Genomic DNA, 22906 nt, shown 5'->3' with positions numbered 1-22906 from the left:
CCCGGCCGGTCCGCGCGCTCCTGCCGTCCCCCCCGGCTCCGCCCGGCCGCGCGCCCGCGTTCCGGCGCGGCCATGCTGGCGGACGGGCCGGTGCGGCGGCTGCTGCGGGCGGGGGAGGGGGCCAGGTCCGAGGGGAGGGGGCGGCTGCCACCGGAGCGGGTCGGGACGGAGCGGGAAGGGGCTCGGAATGAGACGGGAGGGGGCCGGCTTTGAGGGGAGGGCGGATGGGGGGAGCTCGGACTGGTCGGGGCGAAGCCTCGGCCGAGCGCCTCCTTTCTTCCCTCACCTCCTTCCTTTCCCTTTTCCCTTCCTTTCTCCCTTTCCCTTTCTTTCTTCCCTTCTCCCCTGCCCTTTTCCTGCTGCATTTCCCCTTTCAATATCCCCATTCCCTTTACGCTGCGGTTCCCGGGGCAGGCCGGGGGGGCTGAGGGCTCTCGGGGTTCCCGCAGCCCCTGCCCCTAGTCCCGTTTTTCCCGCAGCCCCTGCCCCTATTCCCGTTTTTCCCGCAGCCCCTGCCCCTATTCCCGTTTTTCCCGCAGCCCCTGACCCTATTCCCGTTTTTCCCGTGGCAGGCACCGAGCCATGCGGAGCTGGGGAGTGCTGGGGGGCGCGGCGGCGGCGCTGGCGGCCGGGATTTACGTCCTGTGGGGCCCCATCAGCGGCAGGAAACGGCGGCGGAGAGGTACCGGGGGCTGGGGGTGCCGGTGCCGGTGCCGGGAACCACCCCGGCACCGCCTTGATCCCGTTTTTCCCGCTGGCTGGGTGGGATTTTGGGAAGGAATTCCATCGGATGCAGGGCAACCCCCGAGGAAGGGAATAATTGGCATCTGAGTCCTTGGATTCAGAATGCTGAGCAACTGCTTCATTAAACTAAATTGTATTACGTTAATTACTAAATATAATTAATAAATTATTATTAACTATATATAAGTATTATATTATCACATATAATAATTATAACATTTTATAATAATATATATTATGTATTAGTTATATATTATTCTAGTTATTAATATAAATTAATTATATTAATCTATAATACCACCATATATCAATTATATATACACCATATTAATTATACACATATTATACACATACACTGTATTAATTTTATATACACAGATATTAATTATATATATTATTATATATTAATTATATATAATAATTAATGATATATATTAATTAGTATATAATACCACCATATTTTAATTATATATATGCCATATATTAATTACATATACACCATATATTAATTATACATATTATTATATATATTAATTAATCTATAATAGCATCATATAGCACCATACTAATTATACACATATTACACATATACACCATATTATACACATATACACCATATTAATTATATATACACCATATATTAATTATACTTATTATATATATTAATTAATATATAATATGACCATATATTAGTTATATATACACATATATTAATTCTATATACACCATATATTAATTATACATATTATATATATTAATATCTAATACCACCATATTTGAATTATATATACACCGTATATTAATTATACAGATACTACAGATATGCACCATGTTGTACACATATACACCATATTAATTATATATACACCATATATTAATTTTATGGATATTGAAAAAAATTTGTGAAATTTTTCAAAGACCAAAAATCAGCTGAAACACCACAAACTGAAAACTGAACTAACAGAAACCCATTTTTCTGTAATTACACAGCATGCCTACTGAAAACCTGGATCTTTGCCCTGGATTTTATGGTGGAAACTCTTGCAATTCTCTTTGCAGGGCTCGTGCCAGGCCTCCTGAACCTGGGCAACACGTGCTTCATGAATTCCCTGCTGCAGGGCTTGTCCTCCTGCCCCTCCTTCATCAGGTGGCTGGAGGAGTTCACAGCCCAGTACAGGACAGAGCAGGAGCAGCCCCAGGAGCAGCCCCAGCACCTCTCAGTGACTCTGCTGCAGCTCCTCAGAGGTACTGGCACATCTCCTCTTGTGGCAAACCAAGGGTTAAATCTTTCCGCTGAAATGTTGGCATTTTTAGGCTCTTTTCCCAAAGAAAGAAGCTTGTGGGGGGTTTGTATTCCCTATTTTATTTCCCTCTCTAATTTTCAGATTAATTGAAATGCCTTGGGCAAAGCTCAGCCACCTTTCACAGAAAGGCTGAATTCCATAGAATTAAAGAAATTTAGAATTCTATTTAAAATTATTAGCAAACAATTTAAGCTTTTTTGTTTTCCCCAGCTTACTATTTTCTCAAAACCCTGAGACTATTCAACCTCACTTTGCAAGGTTTTGTATATTAAAAATTAAATTAAAATATTATTATAAAAGATAAAATATTATATCAATGTAAAATATTAGTATGAAATAATTAATATACTTTTATATAATAAATTTCTATATTAAGTAAATTATACAAATAGATTAATCAATAAACTATATAAATAATTTCTTTATATAATTATTATTAGTATTATATTGATACCTGTTTATATAATAGGTATTATATAACATACAAAATATTATTATAAAATAGAAAAGATAAAATGTAAAATATTATCATAAAAGAAATAATAGAATTATATATAATATATATTATATATTATTATATATATATAATATATATATAATTATACACTAAGTTAATTAACTATATAAATAAATTTATGTAATAGATATTATATAACATACAAAATATTATTATAAAATATAAACTATAAAATATTATATGAATAGAAACTCTCCTTATAAACTAAATAATATAATTTTATATAAACTTATATAGTAAAATAAATAAATAACCTAAGAAATAAATAACTATATAAATAAATTTATAGAATAAATAGTATGTAAAATACAAAATATTATTAGAAAATATTTAAGATTTTAAGCTCAAGGGGATTAATTTTTGGGCTAAATTCATCTCTGACACCCTCTAGTGATCCCCTGGCTTCCCTCTCAGGTTGTTTTTAAAGGAAATTTCTGCCTTGGGATGTTCCTGTGGAAGTGGTGTGATGCTGGTGGTGCTTTAACCCAATAAAACACTGATTTTTCCCCATTTTTGGCTCCTCCTGACCCTCCTGCCTTCCCTCCCCAGCTCTGTCCTGCCAGGAGGTGCCAGAGGACGATGTCCTGGATGCCAGCTGCCTGCTGGAGGTGCTCAGGATGAACAGGTGGCAGATCTCCTCCTTTGAGGAGCAGGTGAGTGCAGCAGGAAAACCCCCAGGGCTGGGGCTGTCAGACCTGGGTCCTGCTCCAGAAAGTGGTGGGAAACTCCCCAGCTTGGGAATGGGAATGGGGCTTTCAGTGGGCTGGGAATTCCAAACCTTGTCCTTAGCAGATCCCCTCCTCTGAGGAGCAGGTGAGTGCAGCAATCTGGGACAGCCCCCAGGGCTGGGGCTCCCAGACCTGGATCCTGCTCCAGAAAGTGATGGGAAACTCCCCAGCTTGGGAATGGGAGTGGGGCTTACAGTGGGCTGGGATATTCCTCAGGGAATTCCAAACCTTGTCCTTAGCAGATCCCCTCCTCTGAGGAGCAGGTGAGAGCGGCAATCTGGGACAGCTCCCAGGGCTGGGGCTCCCAGACCTGGATCCTGCTCCAGAAAGTGATGGGAAACTCCCCAGCTTGGGAATGGGAATGGGGCTCTCTGAGGAATTCCCAACCTTGTCCTTACCACCAGGGCCAGGAATATTAAAGCAGAGCAGATCCCTGATTTCCCTCTGGGTAATTGATCTGTTCCCATCTTTTCAGTAATCCTAATTATTTGCAATTTTTATCAGTATTTCCAATGCACTCCATCAATTCTCCCACCCCTAAAATATACTCCTGATTTCCAAGGATGGATTTCAATTATGCTTCCCTCAAAATCCAGGAAAACAGGGATTTGGGAATTCATTTGAAGGTATTTTTTCCTCCCAAGTGTTTTAGGTTTTTTGGTGAGATTATATGGCTCAGAATGTGTTGAGTACCTTGAGCTGTTAGGAAGCTTTTGGGCACAACAAAATGTATTCAATATAAACACATAATAATAATAACAATAATAACAATAATAATAATAATAATAATAATAATAATAATAATAAGTACTTGCATATAATATCTATAATACTATATGATAACAATTATATGTAATATATAATTATAATCTATTATATATCTATATAAAGTGATATAGTAATTTTATATAATATTGATAATTATATAATAATTATATATAATATATATAATAAATCCAATATATTATAATAATACATGTAATTAGATATATAGATATATAGAATATATCTATTTAAAGAATATATCTATATAAAAATTATACATTATAGTAATTGTATATAATAGCTACATATAGTTTATATACAATATAATATATACTTCATATATATAATTGAGTAAATATATTTAAATATTTATTTAGAAACTTTATTTTTCATTATTCTTTATTTAGTATGTACTTACATATTTTGTATTTATATATAATGTTATATATGATATTATCTATATTATAAATTTTAGATGTGCTTAAATATCAATATTATATAAATTATATATAAAATTATAAATATAAATACAAATATAAATCCAGGCTCTGAGCTGTAATTTTTCCTGAATGTCCTGTGGAATTCCAGCCTTCCTGGGCTGTTTTTTGATGTCTTTTTTCCCTTTTTCCTCCATTTCCAGGATGCCCATGAGCTGTTCCATGTCCTGACCTCTTCCCTGGAGGACGAGCGGGACCAGCAGCCCCGTGTGACCCATCTGTTTGATGTGCATTCCCTGGAGGTGATCCCACTTCTTTCCTTATCAGAAACTCCTGTCATCTGCCCAGTTTCCCAAGTAGAAAGTGGATATTTAGGATATTTTGATTCTCTTCCCAAAGGTGTTCTTTAATCCTTTGATAGGGACTCATCAATAAGTGAAATTAAAAGAATTCTCAGGTTTTCTGAGGAAAATATCTCTGAATCTCCAGTGTTCCTGCTTTCCTGAGGGTTTTTGCATCCCTAAATCCATGGGATGTAGGGATTTAATTTAGTCCCTCCAGACAATTACTGTGATCTGTAGTTCCCACCTGAAAAAGGGTTGAAAACTGCAAAAAGGGCATTTCTGGAAGAGTTTTATGGGGGTAAAATTGATCTTATCCTCCAGCTTGCTGATAAACTTGAAGCAGATGGAAAATATCTGGTTTTGCCTAAAATATAGACCAAAAGAAAAAAGACAAAATCTCCTATTTAGTGTTCTGAGGCAGAGGGCTCTGCAGATTAATGATTCCTTTTACAAGCAATTGTCAGTTATAAATTTGTTTTGTACCAGTTTTTTTTGTTCTTACAAATATAAAGAGCCACAATTTTTCTAATGCCAGAAAAGCAAATTAGGGATGAAATAGGAGCACATTTAATACTTCATGTATTAAATTTCTAAGTCTTTTCTATGTTGCTGAGGTAGGGTTAATGAAATGTTTTTATTTCCCTCTGTAGCAACCAGAAATAATCCAAAAGCAAATAAGCTGCAGAACAAGAGGTAGGATTTTATCCCTTCTGGATATTCTGAATATTCATAGGATAGTTTTGTTTATTAAAGGGATAATATTAATTGATCTTTGTACTGAACTGAAATAGAAATCGAAAATATAAATAAAACTTCAATTAATTATTAATCACTGAGACAAAAGTGCGCTGTGGAGGCATTAATTTTGTAAGTGAAGGGAAAAAGTGTGGGACAGGAATGATGAAAATGGATGAATGGAAAATCCAAGGGCAATTTTTGTGTTGCAGGATGTCTTCCCCCTGTGTCCAACCACTGGAAATCTCAGCACCCTTTCCATGGAAGGCTGACCAGCAACATGGTCTGCAAACACTGTGAACACCAGGTAAAATAAATAATATTTTATATTATTGTTAATATCTCTGTCATGTGAGGAGGGATTTCCAACACTCAGAGTGCTTCCTGGAACCATCATCCCTTGGTCATGATCAAGGATTTATCCCTAAATAGATTAAAAAAAACATCCATGTGATTCACCTTGTGGGAGGTAACAGCTGCCTCATCAATCAGAATAATGGTTGTTTTATTCCATTAATGAATTAACAATTAATTAATTAATTAATAATATTACCTGAAAAACCCACTCACCTGGCTGAGTTTGGGACTCGCTGCTCATTCTGCAGAGCACATTTTGCAAAGTCCAGTTATCCCAAATAAGGAGATGCAGACAACCTGAACAGTGGAAAAAAATCCAGAAAATAAACCTCATTTATAACCCAAACCAAGAAAACATTTGTATTTTGTTTCTCAAAACTTTGCAAACAAATTGGAGTGAGGAGGAATGGGCTGAGCAGAACATTCCTGATGTTCCCTGGCCCAGCTGGGAAACTGAGGGGTTTGGATCCTGTTCCACCAGGGAATTATGGACTGCACAGGGCACAGGCTCACCTTGGGAGAGCTGGGTTGGAATTTTTGGGGACTGATGATCCCTTGGAGGCTACTTTGAACAGAGGCTACAGAGTGTTAAAGAATAAAGTAGATATTTATTAAAAAGGCTTCACAAGATACACCTTGGGCAGTACAAGAGCCTGGCCAGGGCTACACCCAAGATGGTCATGAGTTTTCATACTTTTATAAGTTTTGGTCCATTTCCATATTGGGGTTAATTGTCCAATTACAGCCTCAGGTTATGAAGTCCCATCCTCCCAGTTTGCTCTCCTCAGTTTACACTTTTTGAGCCTTTTGGATCTTTTTGCTGTTTACACTTTTTAGAAATTGCAGCAGTGTCCTTGGTTCTGGGGTTGGAGAAGGATTCTTTTGTCTGACTGAACTGTGAGGAGAACTTGCTAACACTTGATATGAATTTCAGAGTTATTCACTAATGCAGTGCAGAATGTGAAAAATATGAAAGCTAAAACTGAAGGCATCACTGACATAAATGCTGGCTCTGGAATGTTCTCTTGCAGAGCCCTGTGAGGTTTGACACCTTTGACAGCCTCTCCCTGAGCATTCCAGCAGCTGTGTGGGTACGTATCCCCCTGCTCCTGATCCACCCTGCCCTTCCCAGGGCCTTCCTCAGGTGCAGAAGACACTGAGAGCTCCTTCAGGACTTGATTTTCCTGCTCTGTTACAATCCTGTGCTGCTGCAGGACCTTCTCCCTAACGGGTGGTGTGAGATTCCAATGAGCCCAACAAGCAGAACTTGGTGATGCCACCAGGGCTTTTTGTTTCTCCTGGTGGAGGATTTGGTCTTTTCCACAAATTCTACAAATTTGAGGAGCCCAGATCATATCCCAAGGTCTGCTTCCCATCTTGGGAAGGTGACCTTCAGTTCACACCTTACCCCATCCAGGCTTTTCCAGGGGGTGAATTCAAGTGGGAATTGTTTCCATTTCTTTCTGGCTCTGAAAAACTTCAAAATGACAAAACATTGTGGATTTTTAGGGCAACATCTGCAGGATATTTTTGGACTGTAAGAATCTGTTAACTTCATGTCTGGTAGTGATTTCTTTCCACAACTCATGGAAACTGATTCCTGTTTGCAGAGTGCCCTCCTGGACAGCCAGGATTGAAATCTGGACACATCTTCTGTTCTTTATGTTTTGTTTTATCCAATCCTTGGCAAGGCAGGATATGAGGAAGGGCAGCAAGGAGGCCTAAATCCTATTAAAAGCTGTATTTCTGCTATGGAGAGGCCCAGAGAGCGTGAAGTGACCCCTGAAGTGCTGGAATGGGAGATAAATAGGAACAGGACAGAAATCTGTGGTTTAAAACCCCACTGAAGGGCTCACACAGGGAATCACTGCTGCTGTTATCAAAAGGCTGCAGAGTTTTCCATGTTTAATCCAGGCTAAAGGAGAATCCCCACAGCTCCATGATCACCCACAGCCATTTACTCAGTTCTTTCATGAAACAAATTTGCAGTTCTGTAGTTTTTCTATGGAAGGATTTATTAAAAATCCCTTCCCAGAATCCAGTGGAATGCACCCTAAAATTCCTGCAAATAATTCTGGCTTTTCTTGGCACTCAGGGTCGTCCCATGACACTGGACCATTGCCTCCATCACTTCATCTCCTCAGAGTCTGTCAAGGATGTTGTGTGTGACAACTGCACCAAAGTAGGTCCCTTTGATTTTCCTGTCACTTTAATTCCTGTCACCTCCCTGCTCAGTTTTAAGCCTGCTGACACAATCCTGGCTTCACTTTCCACCTCATTTTTCTTCAGGGCTTGGGGAAAGCCTCTGGGATTTCAGATATTTAACAAGGAGTTCTTACCTCATGAAGTACTTGAGGCTTTACTTGCAACTGCTGTTACAAAAATCTACAAATATTTTATTCTGTAGTTGCCAGGTATCACCAGGGATAATTTTTTAGCTCTGGTATTGTTTAAAAATCAACAGAAGAGGCAAATGAGGGCAGTTCTGAGTGAATGGAGATCTCTAAATGCTCATTTCTGCTTGATTTTTGTTTAGAATTTTCATCCTTTAGGAATTCTGAAGAGCATTCCTAGGTGTGATTAATGCACTGAGCATAAACCAGACAATTATTTGCTCCTGTCTCCAGGTGCCTTAATTTCTTTTCCCTTTTCATTCCAGATCCAGGCACAAGGAATTCTGAATGGACAGAACATAGAAAACCAGAGAACAACATTTGTTAAGCAATTAAAGTTAGGAAAGGTGAGGCAAAATAACCCCTCCAAATCTCCTAAATCCTGTCACAGTAACTTCTCCCTTGGAGCTGGTTGTGTCCGTTTCTTGCTGCTAGACCACAAATGTTTTGTTCTTCAAAGTAAACTCAGCTGGCAAATAATTGTGGGCATTGAGGCTTCAACTCAGCAAAACATCAAACATGAAACACTTCCAGGATGTGAATATTCTCCTGTTATTTAGCAAAACACTTAAATGTGAATTTGGCTCAGTGTCGTGTCTTAGATTTTACATTAATTTTACATTTGCTCTTCAGTGAGCAAATTGTTTTATATTTACAGGGTTTGTAGCATCCTTAGCAATTCCTCATTTCAGAGAAATTAAAATATTCTGAGTGAGTAAACATCAGGTGTGATTTCTAAGAGAAAACGAATGTTTTTTTGTTCTGTAATCCTGTCATGCAGAGGCCAGCAGGACAGGGCACTGGTGTGTAATTAGGAGCCTCAGGTGCAAATAATAATAATAATAATAATAATAATAATAATAATAATAATAATAATGATGTTGTACTCCTTGCTACAGCAATGATTTTGAATTTCAGCTCTTTATAACATTTAATGGTTTTGGTTTTCCCCTGTGCAAAGCCATTAATTTTTGAGGAGTAGGAGATACCAGGAATCTCACAAGAATTATTGTCACATTTTAAGGACACTGTTGCCACTGAGTTTACACAGGGATAAGGCAAATGCATTTCCTTATTCCCTGGACTTACCAGCTGTTTCTTTCCATGAAAAAATGTGGATTTTCCTTTCCTGAAGCTGCCCCAGTGTTTGTGCATCCACCTGCAAAGGCTGAGCTGGTCAAACCAAGGCACTCCCCTGAAGAGACACGAACACGTCCAGTTCAATGAGTTCCTGGTCATGGACATCTACAAATATCGAGTTCCTGGTCCCAAATCCTGCAAGGAGCAGCTCAGCCAGAAAAACCCTGAGGAGACAACCCCTGGAATAAAGGATGGGAGAGCAGGGAAACCTTCAGGTACCTCTTTTGCCAATAAAATGGTTCAGCTCTTTCTGCATGTCAGGGATCAAAAGGTCTCTGCAGGATCAAGCCATGAGCAGCATCTTGATGTGGGGCTCTGCAAAGAGGACAGAAATCCCTTTGCCATTCCCAAATTATTTACAGTTCAGTTTGGAAAATTTCATTTTGATCCTACTAAATATATATATTAAAAAAAAAAATTCCAAACGGGTGTTAAACTTGGGATGTCCCAGGGGTTTTCTTCCAAGGCTTCAGGACAAGCAGAGAGGGAATGCTGGGAATGGTGGATTCTTCAAAAACAGTTGAAAAATCCGTCTGTAGGAGGTCTGTCCTTAGGAAGCTCAATATTCCTTTAGTTGGGATTTTGGACACATGGCAGTTTCCGTATTTGTCATGTAAAATGAATTTGAATAAAATATCCATTGCCTTTGGATATAAAAATCAATAAAAAACCTTCATATCCTGTGATGAGGAGCAGAGATGCAGTTCTTAGCAACAGCATTCCAGTTAAATCCCTGAATTTCTCCTTCCTCTGGCAGATGCAGAACAACCAGCTGGTACCAAACCTCTCTTCATGAATGGTGCCTCTTCCTCCTCCTCTCCCTCATTTTTAATGTCCCCAGGAACTTTCCCACTTGCTGCATTCCCTGAGTGCAGGTAAGTTAGAGATTTGTACCCTGTCTGTTCAATTCTGTCCTTCAGATGGTTTTCCTTTCTTCTTCCTTGTCCTGAGGCTGCCCAGTCACAGAATGTGACCTTTGTCCCAGCTCCTCTGCTTGTCTTCTGGGTGATTTTTAGTCCTGGGAATGGGAGTAGGGCAAGTTACAAGCAATACTCAAAATCTCCTTCCTCTGGTTCCTGGTGTTTCTGAACAGCTATAATCTCACTGCTGCTGGTTTCCTCCAGCCTTTCTTCTCCTTCATTTTCAAATGGCTGTAAGAAATCGGTGGAATTTTTTTGTTTGTCAGACATTTTTGATTTCAGTTGCACCTGCCATGATTCCACTTGATAAATCACCCTTGGGGTCTTCTGCTGATAATCCTTTTCCATAGAATTCCAGAATGGGTTAGGTTGGTAGGGAACTTAGGGACCATCCAGTGCAGTCCCCTTCCCATGGGCAGGGACACCTTCCACTATCCCAGGTCACTCCAAACCCCATCCATCCTGGCCTTAGACACTTCCAGGGATGGAGCAGCAGGAAAAAGCAGTTTGGATTAAAAAATGGTTTGGGTTGGAACTTGGAGATCATCCCATCACTTACCATGGGCAAGGACACCTTCCATTAGACCAGGGACGGAGCAGCCACACAGGGAGCCACACCCTTGCTCCAGGCAGGAATTGTGGCTGCTCTGGTGTGGGTGTGTGTGTGTGTGGCCAGGCTGACACGTGTCCCCGCAGGGCCCCGCTGTACCTGTACCGCCTGATGGCTGTGGTGGTGCACCACGGGGACATGCACTCGGGACACTTCGTCACCTTCCGACGCGCGCCGGGCGCCCGCGGCAGCCAGTGGCTCTGGATCTCGGATGAGTCCGTGCGCAGGGCCAGCCTGCACGAGGTGCTGGCAGCCAGCGCCTACCTGCTGTTCTACGAGCGTGTGCACGGTCGGGCCCAGCCCCAGAGCCCGGCCCAGAGCTGAGCCAGTGCTGCTGGGATGGTCCCAGCCCTCGGGGTCATCTCAGCCCTTGGGACCGTCCTAGCCCTCGGGACAGTCCCAGCCCTTGGGATCATCCCAGCCTCAGGACCATCCCAGCCCTCGGGGTTATCTTAGCCCTTGGGACCATCCCAGCCCTCAAGACCATCCCAGCCCTTGGGGTCATCCCACCTCCTGGGATGCTGGGATGGTCCCAGCCCCTGGGATGGTTCCAGCCCTCAGTAGGTCCCAGCCCTCAGATGGAGCCTCTCCATTATGCAAACCTTCCCCCTCTCCAGGCTCCCTTCCCAGTGGGAGCAGCTGGGAGTTGTGGTTTGTACCCAGACCCTGCTGTTCCAGCACCATGCAGCCCCAGGTGTGTGTTTGAGAAGTGTTTTCTGCCTGTCCCAAGGCTCTGTTCTATGTCCTGACACTGCACTTTTCCCAGGGAGATGCTTCATCCCACACATTTCACTTCCCAAAGGGCAGCCCTGGAAAGGGTTGATGTCAAGCTGCTGTTGAGGAGCCCCTCCCCATCCCATTCCCTCCCCTGGCACCTCTCCACGATGCACCAGCCCCTCCAGGTTCCCTTCCCTGTGGCAATGGCTGGGAATTGTGTTTTGTACCAAAATTCCCAGAGCTGTTCCAGCCCCAAGCATGTCTGTCAGGCAGGGATTTTATCCCAAGGCTCTATTCCCAATGTTTCCCAGTGGGGGAGCCCTGGGAGGGGGCAGTGGGAAGCTGCTGTTGGCAATGATTTAAGACACAAAGTGCCTTGAGCTTCCCTGAGCAGCTGCATTGCCACTGGCCCAGCCCTCTGCATGCCCACTGTGTCCTGGGAATGCCTCACACCCAGGGGATGAACCCATGGAATCCCATTTCTCCTGACCCATCAAGTCAAGGCATCTCCACAAACTGGCCCCATTCAAAAGATTTCCCTGTTCACACAATTTTCCTCCCACTTTACTTCTTTATAACATAAAGTCCTTCTCCTGATTTAAATTGCTTTATCCAGGAGATAATTTTGTATCTATTAAGAGCTGAAACCTTAATTTATTGCTCCATACCTTTGGAATCTAGCTGGAATCAGCACGTGGAAGTGTTTGCTAGTGCTCAGTGTTGTCATTTCCTTCAGCACTGTCGAATCCAGTTGTTTTGTAGCATCAACTACAACTTTTAATGCTGTGATTTCCAAGCTGCTGTAACTGTTCTAGACTTGCCCTTCCCATTTTATTGCTGGAATCTGCTATTCCCAGCATTGGGATCCATGCTCCTGGCTTGCAGCTCAGATGTAGAGCAGCCCCTGGCCTTGTTAAATGGAATATAAACAAGAGGGCCAGGACTTCTGGGCACTTACTGGTTTCATGAAGAAATCTGGGAATCCTGCATCAGCTCCAGGCTGCCCTGTAAATAGAAGTAAGGGGAATTCTGCTGCTCTGGATTGTTTGATGTGGAAAAAAAAAAAAAAAAAATCCCAAAGCACAGAGGGAAAGAAGCAGCAAAAATCCTCCTTTAAAAACCTGCTTTTAAATGACCAGGAATAAAATATGTAGGTTGTTTTTAGCTCTTTTCTGTCCTTGTAAGCTTGGAAGAGAAAAATCCCTCATCAGACAAGCTTTTTTTCAGTGTGAAGTTTTCAAATAACAACTGTCTTAAATAGTTTTTTTAGGGCAACTTTGTACCTCATGAATTCATAGTGCTGCCCAAAGCTCGGGGGTGTTCACACTTCCTCAGGAGAGGCTCCAAACCAGCCAAAGCAGGAGTAGTAACATGGGTGGATATGCAAAATGATTTACACAACTCATCATTCCAGAGTCTGGAGCACAATTCCTGGCCCAGGTAATGCTCATAGTACATAAATATTGATAAATCCACTGCTGGATTGGGACGTGATTCCTGGCTGTGCTGCATGAGCAGTAGCTTGGTTTTAACCTGTTTTAATTTACAGAAAAACAAGAAAACAAATAAACAAACAAAACCTTGAAGGATGCAAAATGCCAAAAATTTGCTCTGGTTTGCTCCCTTCCCATTGAAGGGAGAGCTGAGAGAGCTGGAGAAGGAGCCAGCCCTCCCTACTGGGAGCCATCTAAAACCATCACCCCAACATCTCCCTCCAGCAGATCTGCCCCTGCACCTCAGAACTGAACCCATTTCCAGTGCTAGCAGTGGCTGTCCTGCATTCTCCAGGCTCAATGCTCTGCTTGGGGTTTTTTCCTGGATTTGGGGGGGTTTTCCTGGATTTGGGGGTTCAGCTGAGCAGCCCCTTAGCTTAGTTGTGCTGGAGGAGGGGCAGAGGACACGCACACTAAGGACTGAATCCTGAAATCCGACAGCTGGGTTTCTTTGCCAAGAGCTGTTTCCCTGGGCTGTGGATTGACTCTGGATCTCCCTCAAGGGCTATCAGGGGAGGGTTGAGCCTTTTTTCTGGCTTTGCCTGGTGGGGAGGAGTAAATGGGCTTGGCTTAACCCTCAGATGAGGAAGGGAGCAAAGCCCAGCACCTCAGTCCTGGCCCTGAGCTGTGCCAGATCCTGCCAGCCCTCTGTGAGCTGAGGCTCTGTGCAGGGCTTTGGGAGCTCATCCTCCCCTCTGGAGGTCACTGGGATCTGTTTTCCAGCCACCCATACCTGTGGAGATCACTGGAATTTGTGCAGGTGTTTGGGAGCCAACCCTCCCCTTTGCAGGTCCCAGGGCTCTGTGTTTGCCAGTCCAGCCTCCCCTTTGGAGGTCACTGGGATCTGTCTTTCCAGGGGTCACAGAACTCTGTGTTTTCCAGCTAAACCTCCCCTCTGGAGGTCACTGGGATCTGTTTTCCAGCCAAACCTCCCCTCTGGGAGGTCTCTGTGCAGCCACAAGGCTCAAATGCTGGTACTCGTCCCTCCCAAGCTGCCATGGTGGAGAAGATGTTAATAAATTGTAAAGAATTAAGAGCTCCAAGATGACATTTCTGTGTTTGGATTATTCTTGTCTTATTTTGTGTGTTAATTTAAAAATGTCTGTTCCAGTCTAAGCACTGCACTGCTGTTTGAAGTTGCTTTTTTTCCACTTCAGGGTATTTTTGTAACTGTACAGTAGCAATAAAAGAACAAACTTGGTAGAAAAATCAGTGTGGGAATGTCTTGTAACAAACACCAAGCTGGGAGCTAGGGGGGTTGAAACAACACTTCACAAGCCCTGGATAAGAAAGATTTTCAAGCTCCACAGATCATCTCAGAGTGGCAGAGAGTGGGAAATACCAATTCCCAATTCTCTGCACAGGAATAATGGACCCACCACTGAAGGCCAGAGACCAGCAGTAATTCCAGTGGCTGTAGCCAGGTTACAGAGGATTTGGTTCCCATTCTCACCCAGAACTTACCATTCCTTGATGGTTCAAGATCTCTAGGAGACTGGACAGAATTCCCTCATTTCCAGCAGGATTCCCTGTGAGTGTGGGAGGTGATGGCTTTCAGGCAGTCAGGAGGGGATCCCTAGGGATAATTATTTAGGAAAATACACTCTCAGATGGAAATGGGACAACCCAGTTCTTCCCCACTAGGGCATTTTTTGCTGCCTGGTTATTGTACAAAGGACCTGAGGGAGGAAAAATCTTGTGCTTCTCCTGCAAGAGGAGCCTCCTTCAGGAGCAGAGGAATTCAAGCAGAAGCACTCATCCAGCCACACCCTGTCCTCACACCTTAGCACTCCCCTTCTCCATGTCAGGCTCATTTTGCTTTATTTTAATTTAAAAAACCCAAAGCAAACCAGAGCTCATTGACAGAAAGTGCCACCTGTAGACTATCAGCTTTACACGATCACAGCTTGTGGCTCACAGTGTTTGCAAACTGCTGCCTGCAGGCTATGGAGCATTTTCATCTTCTTGGAACACTGCTTAGATAAAGATCAGCTGAGAACAAACTTCTCCCCGTGCAAAACAAGGGGAGCAATCAGCAAAAACAGGGATCAGCAGGACCAGAGCAACATGTCCCAAAGGGAATAACCTTGCCATTGAGAGAGATCAGTGGCCACCGGCTTCAGCAGCAAAATTACCAGATTTTGCCCATTAGTGATGGACCAGGAGGTGAATCCAGCATTCACCTGCTGGAATAGATGAATCCACAGTTCCAGCAGGAACTAAATTCACTTTTCAGAGCCCAAAGGCTGAACATTTTCCCTCCTGGACACGGGCAGGACATTCCTGAAGGTGAGGTTGACCCTGGGGGCCAGCACTCTCCTGCGTGGGGGCAGGCTGTGGTACCAGTGCACGTTGGTGGGGTGCTTCATGAGGAGCAGGCTGCCGTGGGCCAGCTGCAGGCTGATCCTCCCCGGGCCCGCAGCCCCGGCCCGGCCCCGGCGCCGGAACACGAAATCCCGGCAGGCTCCGAAGGTCACCGAGGCGATGGGGCTGAGGGGAACCAGCTCCTTCTCGTCGTCCCGGTGCTCCCCGATGTGGTCCAGGCCATCTTTGTACCTGGGAATTGACTCTGGGTTTGTAGTTATTTTCACTTTAATTATGAAATTAATTACTATTAATTTAATAGTTGTAATTAAATTAATATTAATTATATTTCTGTATTATATGTATTATTTTTATCTTTAATTTTATATTTATATATTTATATTTCATAATTTTATATGCATATAGAATTATATTATTCTGTACTATATTATATTATTCATATTTTATAAAATAATTGATAAATATTTCTAAAATATAATTTATAGTATATTTATTAATTATATATTTATACTTATATATTTTAATATATTAATATTTTATATTTATAAATTTATATAGTTTATATATTTACATTTTATATCTATATATGTTTATATTATAAATACATATTTATTTATATTTAATTTTATACTTATTTATATATTTTTATTTTTAATATATATTTTATAATTTTAATATATTTATATATTATAGCTATATGTTGATTTTACATTTTATATTCAATTTTATACTTAATTAAATTATATATATTATATAATTAAACTAATTAATGATATATAATTAAATTAACTACTTTAATAATTTCCTTAAGAATTATTAAATTATTAAATTAATTTAATAATAAAAAACTTATAGTGCATTCTAAACTGCTTGTTTATCTTTCTAACTACCTTTATATTTTCTATATTTTAAACTCTAAAATTCTTAACTTTCTTTTCCTTAGTTTAAACTTACAAATCCACATTCTTGCTTCTAGCACTTAAGTTTCAAAGCCTTTTCTAAATCTTAAACCCTGTGTTTAATTCTAATCTTTAGCTTACAGGCTAAAGCCCTGAGAGTCGCCTGCATTTCAGATTCCAGCATATAAATTTGGGGTTATTTTGTTATATTTGAAGAAGCTGCTGGGTGCAGCTGGAAGGGGCTGTACCTGTTGATGAGGACGAAGTTGAAGGTGTGTCCCGTCTCCGAGGTGACGCGCTCCCGGATCCGGGTCAGCACTGGGATCCAGGGCTTGGGGTGGAACGTGACCCCTGAGTAAGTGTAGGACAGGCCAGGGTCTCCATAGGTCACCTTCTTCCTGGGAATCTTGTGCCATGTGCCAAACACCTGCAGCTTTGTCATCTCATCTGTGGGAAGGATCAAACCTGGGTTTGTATTGTGTCTGCACACTCCGGTATTCTCCTGGATCTGCAGCTTCTGGGAATCTCCAAACGGGAATGAGGAGGCTCATGACAACCCAAAAGCTGTCATCCCTGTCCCCAGGGCTTGTGTCCCAGCAAAGCTGGACTCTGCCTTGTCCTCTGCCATCACATCCCTCACACACTGCATCTCCAACAAATTCCACTCACCACTCCAGGATTATCCCTCGACAAACACTTCCAGGTCAGCAAAACCAACCCTGTAGGGTCAGACCCGTGTCCTTGGTTCCTCAGGGCCAGCTTGTGCCAACACCAGGCGGCTGCAGGAAACCTCCCAGTGCCCACCAGCTGTGCCCTGGCCCTGGGAACTGCTCTGGGACCCACCTGGGTGGGCTGGCCAGGGAAATGCTTTACTGGGAAGGGGGATTATGGAGGGGAATACATCTGGACACAGAAAAGGCTGAGGTTGGGAGGGACCGGGGGGGTCATCCAGGTCGCCTTCCTGCCCAAGCAGGGTCTCCAAGAGCACTGTCCAGGCCCTTCGGGAGGCCTCCGGAGCCTTCCCGGACAGCCCGTGCTGCAGCACGCTCATGGGACAGGAATGTACCTTCGAAATACTCCACCTCCTTCTCCAGCTCCTGGAAGATCTCGTCTGCCTCAGTCTTGCCGAAGAGGATGCGGTAATCACAGTTGAGCCCCTCGGCGCGGATCTCCCGCGGCGGCGGCCGCTCCGGGCCAGGCTTCTCCAGCCGCAGCCTCTTCCCTCCGCTGCCGCCATCCCCCGCCTGCCCACGGGGCAGCTTAACCACGAACCGGTCCATGGGCGGACCCGGGACCGAGAGCGACGGCCGGGGGGAAAGAACGGGAACGGCGATCCCGCGGGAAACGGGAGCACACGAAGCCACGCCCCATCTCCGTCTGGCCACGCCCCCAAGCGCACGCGCGCGGTTTTGGCGCCAAATCCGAGTCCCGCCCCGCCCGTTCCGCGCCGCTGCCGCCCCTCACTCATCTCCGGCTGCCCTCGCTCGCTGCCTGCCCCGCTCCGCCGCAGCCATGATCGGGCAGAGGACGCTGCACTCCTTCTTCAGCCCCGCGCCGGCCAAGAAGCGCGGGCGCTCCCCGGAGCCGGGCGGCGATTCTGAGGTAGCGATGGGGAGGCTGAGGGAGCCTGCGGCTCCGGAGGAGGGGAGAAGGGAGGGAGGAGAGGGGTCTGGTGGCGGCACGTGTGTGCCTGGCTCTGTGTGGCACTCTGAGGGGGCCGGGGGCACTGGCGGCCTTTTCTGAGGGGAATTGAGAGGGGGGGCTCAATTTCCAAACTCCCGCGCGGCTCCACGCGTGGCTGACCTGCCAATCAAGCGGCCACTCTTCGCTGCCGCCCAATGGGTGATGAGCCCCTCAGTGACGCCACAGTTGCTAGGTGAAAACCTCCCCTCCAGCCGCGGCGAGCCAATGAGGAGAAGCGAGCGTTTTTCCCGCTGACCAATAACGAGCGAGCGTTTGTTTTCGCTGCTGTGGGCGGCCAATGGGGGCGCGTTTTGGGTTTTGCCGCGGAACCGCCGCGTGTGGTGGGGCCGGCCCTTGGGCGGGGCGTGTCCCGCCATGGCCGCGCGTTGTGCAGCCGTGGCCGGTGGCGCCATGGCCGCGCGTTGTACAGCCATGGCCGGTGGCGCCGTGGCCGCGCTGCCCTCCCGCCCCAGGCCGCTCCTCCGCCCCGCGCTGCCCTCCCGCATCGGGCCGCTCCTCCGCTCCGCGCTGCGCCCGCTGCCTTCCCGCACCCTCCGCAGCCACCCCCCTGCCCGCTGCTTCCAGGTGAGCGCCGCCAAGAAGGCGAAGGGAGCCGCCGATAATGCGAGCCAGACGCTGAGCGCGGAGCAGCAGGAGCGCATCCGCAAAAACAAGGAGGCGGCGCGGCAGCTGCTGGCGGAGCGAAACGTGCCCCCGGGCTTCGGCGACAGCTGGCGGCGACAGCTGGCCGGGGAGTTCTCCAAGCCCTACTTCATGGAGGTGAGCAGCATTCCCCGATCCCCCCCGGCTCCGAGCGGCTGCTGAGCCCCCGCTGAGCCCCCGCTGCCCCCGCAGCTGATGGCGTTCGTGGCCGACGAGAGGAAGCGCTACACGGTGTATCCGCCCCCCGAGCAGGTCTTCACCTGGACGCAGATGTGCGACATCTGGGATGTGAGTAGAGCCGCGGTGGGGGCCCTCTGAGCTGCTCCGGGCTGTTTAAAACCCTCAAGGTGCGGGGTGGATGCACAGACACTTTCCTTTAGTGTTTGGTCCCTTAAACTTGGATCCCATGGGATGTGGGTGCTGTTGTTTGGCTCACCTAACTCATAAATCCAGCCTTCCCTTTCATGTCTGATAACAAACCGTGATTTTATTCTTTTATTACCCTCACAAGCCACAGAACTTCCTCTGATCCTTTTGATCTTTTTTTCTGGTGTTAACAGCTTAACCTAGCTCATAGTTTTTAGATCTTGTGCATTTCTTATTCTTTTAATCGATCAGTAAAGGACTATTAAAGAAAATAAGACAACACAAGGTAATGTTATTTCCAATAAAACCTATCAAAATAGCACAACAAGTGTGGCATAAAGCTAAAATGGGATGAAACTTACTTGGAAAATGACAAGGTGGTTTTTTGTGACTGTGAAAATGTTGGTCTTCTGCTCTCAAATTATATTAGTTATAGTCATTATTTTGGCAGCAAAGCCATAGGAATATTAATCCCTAGTGTTAGGTGGACTCTGTGCTCTTTAGCAATGAGATATCTGAGATGTAACTTCATTTTTTTGGAGGGGTTGGTTTGTGGAATTTTTTCATCTCTGTTTTAGGATAAAGCTCATTTATAAGCCTTTTTTCCCCTCACTCTTTAGGGAATAATACTGACTACAGTTCAGTGCTAACCAAGGTCTGCTTTCAGGTAAAGGTTGTTATTTTGGGACAAGATCCATACCATGGACCTAAGCAAGCTCATGGGCTCTGTTTCAGTGTCCAGAAACCTGTTCCACCTCCCCCCAGGTATGAAACTTTACAAAATCCCTCTTGTCATTTAATTATTTGCAGTTCTGTGGTGCTCAGGGCTGGGAACATTGGTTTGCAACTACCTAAATTTGAGTTGTGCATCACCTGGAAGGATAATTCTGTGTAGTTTTGGTGACACTCTGGATGTAAATTTTAATTTCCAGTCTCAGTAAAGCTTCCAGGCAGACACACAGAGTCCCTGCTGCCCTCCCTTTGCAAATGGCTTTATTATCTTAAGATTAAAATCAATGCTTTTCTTTCTTGCTTAGAGCAAGAGTGGTGCTGCTTGCTCTTGTCAATATTAAAAATCTTCTACTGGTTTGGTTTGCAGCTTGGAGAATATTTACAAGGAGCTCTCTGAGGACATTGAAGGCTTCACCCACCCTGGCCATGGGGACTTGACGGGCTGGGCCAAGCAAGGTGAGCTCAGAGACATTCAGTAATTTGCTCCCTGTGGAGCAGGAAAGAATTTTATCTAAAAACCAGCCCTGTGGTTGGAAATAATCCACCTGTAGGAGAGAAAATCACTTCTGAGTGCCTTAAAATGAAAAATTGCTTCAAGAGGGAAAAAAAGAAGTCAGAATCCCAGAATGGTTTGGGTTGGAAAGGAGCTTAAAGCTTATCCAAGACACACCTTCCACTACCCCAGGCTGCTCAGAGCTCCATCCAGCCCAGCCTTGGGCAGGGCAGGGATGGATTAACCCTTGTTTCACCCTCTGGGTGTGCTTTGTTTGCCAGGGGTGCTCCTGCTCAACGCGGTGCTGACGGTTCGGGCTCACCAGGCCACGTCCCACAAGGAGAGGGGCTGGGAGCAGTTCACAGATGCTGTGGTGTCCTGGCTCAACAAGAACCTGCACGGGCTTGTCTTCATGCTCTGGGGAGCCTATGCCCAGAGGAAAGGCAGCTCCATCGATAGGGTACACCTCCTTCTCCTCAGCCCTTCCCTCTCCCTGGTTTTTCCCTCTGTTTGGTGGACACTAGAGGGCACTTCCCTTACAGAATTGGGAATTTTCCCTGCCTGAGCTCTGTCAGATCGAGCTCTGCTTCTGCTCCAGCTTAGCCTTTGCCAGAATTAAGCAAGAAAAGTGGAGCAAGAGCAAGCTCTTCTTGTCAGCAGTGTCTCAAAAGGACAGAGCTGTTTTCCCCAGCTGAGGGCTCATGAATCAATGTGAAATCTGCTGGTGGCATGACAGCAATTGGGAAATGCCAGGGCATTTATGTCTTTGCTTAGTGGGACAGAAGTCTTGGTCCTTGTGGCTGGTTCTTTGGGTCTCAGGCTGGTGGAGGGGGGGGGAGTGTTAGGGGAGATCACACCTGCCCTGGAGCAGGAAAAGGAGGAATGGGGTAAATCACACATGCCCTGGAGCAGGAGAAGGAATGGGGATAAATCACCTGCCCTGGAGCAGGAGGAGAAGGAATAACAAGTGGTTTCCTCTGCTGTCCCCAGAAGCGTCACCACGTCCTGCAGACGGTTCATCCCTCACCCCTCTCTGTCAACAGAGGGTTCTTTGGCTGTCGGCACTTCTCCAAGACCAATGAATTCCTCAAGAAATCTGGGAAGAAGCCCATTGACTGGAAAGCACTCTGAGCTGGGGCTGAGGCTTGGGAGCAGCCCCTGGGCCAGGGCTTGGGGCATTTCTGAGAAACTCCTGCTGACCTGAGAATCGCTCTTTGAGTGTTGATCAATTTCCAGACTTTCAGAGATGGTTATATTTTTGTTTTAAAAGTTTATTTTTGAGAGCATGTTGGAGTGTTTGATGGACAGCTCTGCTGCTGGAACAGATCTTAGCCTGATTTGAAGCAAAAAAAAAACCAAAAAAGATCCCAGACACCAGAGTTCTGTATTAATTTGTCATTGTTGTGGCAATGGGAATTTATTTTCAGACTCTGGTGAAGGGGTGTCAGTTCTTACTGAGCTGCTCAGCTTTTGTGCATGCTCTGCTGCCTCCTTCCCACACAAATCCAGTTTGCCTATTTAGGGGGAATGGAGCTGTCTCCGTGGGAGGAAAAGGCTTTCGGTTTTAGCTTTTTGCTACAGATTTATTACAAAAATGGCTTCTCAAGGCTGTAACGAAAACACAGGGTCAGGAGTGTTGCTTGGTGTATCCATGATCTCAAGATTTTGGGATAAATCCTCCCTTCTGCCACAGGGAGGCTGTGACCAAGACCCTTGGTAATGCTTTTGAAATTTTTGTTGGCATTTATGCAGGAGAATCAAAAGGTTTTAGTTTCTTCCTGGGTGTGGAATCAGCTGGATGACAGGTGAGCTGTGCTGACCAAGGACCTGGGGGTACTTGCTGATGGCAGCAGCGAAGGTTTGTTCATTGACATCTCCCAATTCAGGGACTGGTAGTTGCAAATTACTTCAGATCTTTTTAGGATCTTAAAAGAGGGAACTTTGTGCTTTGCCACCTTGGGAGCAAATTAAAGTTTCCACCTACTGTTGGCAATAACTGTTAGGATTTCCAGGAGGAAGAGGTGTTGACTTCATACTCCTGGGTTTCCAGCCCATCTTTGACTTTGTAATTCCTTTAATGGAAATAAAGAGCCTTTTTTTTTTTTTGTTTGAAATTACACCAGTTTTTGTAGAATATCCTTATAACCCTTCCTCTGGTGTTCTCTCTGAGCTAACACTATCACCAGTGAATTTACACTGTCTGTGGCCTTGCTGTATATGTTGTTTGCTTGGGTTTTTTTCCCCCAGTGTGTTTTTTTAATAAAAATTACTTTGTTTACATGATCTTGCATTGGTATTTTAACACAGGGAGGGAGAGGGGGGTGGAATGGGGAGTCCCTGTTCTCCCCAGGGAGCCAAACCCATGAGCATGTCCTTGTCCTCGTCCCCGTGACCAGGCACAGGGCCAGGGCACCTTTGTCCCCCAAGGATCGGGTGTCCCCCTCCCTCCTTCCACCCTCATCTCCAGCAGAAGTTTTCCAGACACGTTAGCAGGGAAATATTTGTGCTTGACGTGACCGTCACGTGTGAGACCAAACTGGA

The 22906-nt window shown here is 44.9% G+C and overlaps 3 protein-coding genes and 1 long non-coding RNA gene across 7 annotated transcripts; 2 read left to right on the top strand and 2 right to left on the bottom strand.

Annotated features, from left to right (window-relative positions):
* Position 1: 1 nt before the first annotated feature.
* On the top strand, positions 2-14252 carry USP30 (ubiquitin specific peptidase 30). 2 transcript variants are annotated; one of them, XM_050980393.1, is made up of 13 exons: positions 2-90; positions 573-682; positions 1804-1989; positions 3115-3218; positions 4699-4797; positions 5490-5532; positions 5787-5881; positions 6963-7022; positions 8027-8113; positions 8591-8671; positions 9460-9679; positions 10222-10339; positions 11081-14252. In XM_050980393.1, exons 2-13 carry the CDS (start codon positions 583-585, stop codon positions 11316-11318), a joined length of 1431 nt encoding a protein of 476 aa, XP_050836350.1. In that variant the 5' UTR covers positions 2-90; positions 573-582; the 3' UTR covers positions 11319-14252. The 2 variants fall into 2 exon arrangements, with proteins under 2 accessions (XP_050836350.1, XP_050836349.1); XM_050980392.1 differs by having other exon boundaries at positions 39-125.
* On the bottom strand, positions 4817-9536 carry LOC127060181 (uncharacterized). Its single transcript, XR_007778893.1, has 3 exons — positions 9414-9536; positions 6145-6228; positions 4817-5203 (listed from the first exon to the last, which is right to left on the bottom strand). It is a non-coding gene; the product is annotated as an uncharacterized LOC127060181 (long non-coding RNA).
* A 756-nt stretch (positions 14253-15008) lies between the features above and the next one.
* Positions 15009-17806, bottom strand: ALKBH2 (alkB homolog 2, alpha-ketoglutarate dependent dioxygenase). 2 transcript variants are annotated; one of them, XM_050980396.1, is made up of 3 exons: positions 17495-17806; positions 16677-16875; positions 15009-15773 (listed from the first exon to the last, which is right to left on the bottom strand). In XM_050980396.1, exons 1-3 carry the CDS (start codon positions 17706-17708, stop codon positions 15437-15439), a joined length of 750 nt encoding a protein of 249 aa, XP_050836353.1. In that variant the 5' UTR covers positions 17709-17806; the 3' UTR covers positions 15009-15436. The 2 variants fall into 2 exon arrangements, with proteins under 2 accessions (XP_050836353.1, XP_009090846.2); XM_009092598.4 differs by having other exon boundaries at positions 15009-15760.
* A 36-nt stretch (positions 17807-17842) lies between these two features.
* Positions 17843-22643, top strand: UNG (uracil DNA glycosylase). Of its 2 annotated transcripts, XM_050980394.1 has the most exons (7): positions 17843-18030; positions 18697-18891; positions 18967-19062; positions 19808-19905; positions 20240-20328; positions 20647-20825; positions 21356-22643. In XM_050980394.1, the coding sequence occupies exons 1-7, from the start codon at positions 17941-17943 to the stop codon at positions 21494-21496; spliced, it is 888 nt and encodes a 295-aa protein (XP_050836351.1). In that variant the 5' UTR covers positions 17843-17940; the 3' UTR covers positions 21497-22643. The 2 variants fall into 2 exon arrangements, with proteins under 2 accessions (XP_050836351.1, XP_050836352.1); XM_050980395.1 differs by lacking the exon at positions 17843-18030 and having other exon boundaries at positions 18472-18891.
* Positions 22644-22906: the final 263 nt, after the last annotated feature.

The sequence above is a fragment of the Serinus canaria genome, chromosome 15 (genome assembly GCF_022539315.1).
Source record: "Serinus canaria isolate serCan28SL12 chromosome 15, serCan2020, whole genome shotgun sequence".
In the NCBI taxonomy this organism is placed as follows: domain Eukaryota; kingdom Metazoa; phylum Chordata; class Aves; order Passeriformes; family Fringillidae; genus Serinus; species Serinus canaria.
This window is presented reverse-complemented; position numbering and strand designations above follow the sequence as displayed.

Coding starts and splice junctions, on each gene's coding strand:
- USP30 (XM_050980392.1), top strand. CDS start 73: ATGCTGGCGGACGGGCCGGTGCGGCGGCTGCTGCGGGCGGGGGAGGGG. Junction 1,990..3,114: donor TCTGCTGCAGCTCCTCAGAG/GTACTGGCACAT, acceptor TTCCCTCCCCAG/CTCTGTCCTGCCAGGAGGTG. Junction 7,023..8,026: donor GCATTCCAGCAGCTGTGTGG/GTACGTATCCCC, acceptor CTTGGCACTCAG/GGTCGTCCCATGACACTGGA.
- ALKBH2 (XM_050980396.1), bottom strand. CDS start 17,708: ATGGACCGGTTCGTGGTTAAGCTGCCCCGTGGGCAGGCGGGGGATGGC. Junction 16,876..17,494: donor GGAGGTGGAGTATTTCGAAG/GTACATTCCTGT, acceptor TCCTTCCCACAG/ATGAGATGACAAAGCTGCAG. Junction 15,774..16,676: donor AACTTCGTCCTCATCAACAG/GTACAGCCCCTT, acceptor CTACAAACCCAG/AGTCAATTCCCAGGTACAAA.
- UNG (XM_050980395.1), top strand. CDS start 18,487: ATGGCCGCGCGTTGTGCAGCCGTGGCCGGTGGCGCCATGGCCGCGCGT. Junction 19,063..19,807: donor AGATGTGCGACATCTGGGAT/GTGAGTAGAGCC, acceptor GTCTGCTTTCAG/GTAAAGGTTGTTATTTTGGG. Junction 19,906..20,239: donor CCTGTTCCACCTCCCCCCAG/GTATGAAACTTT, acceptor TTTGGTTTGCAG/CTTGGAGAATATTTACAAGG.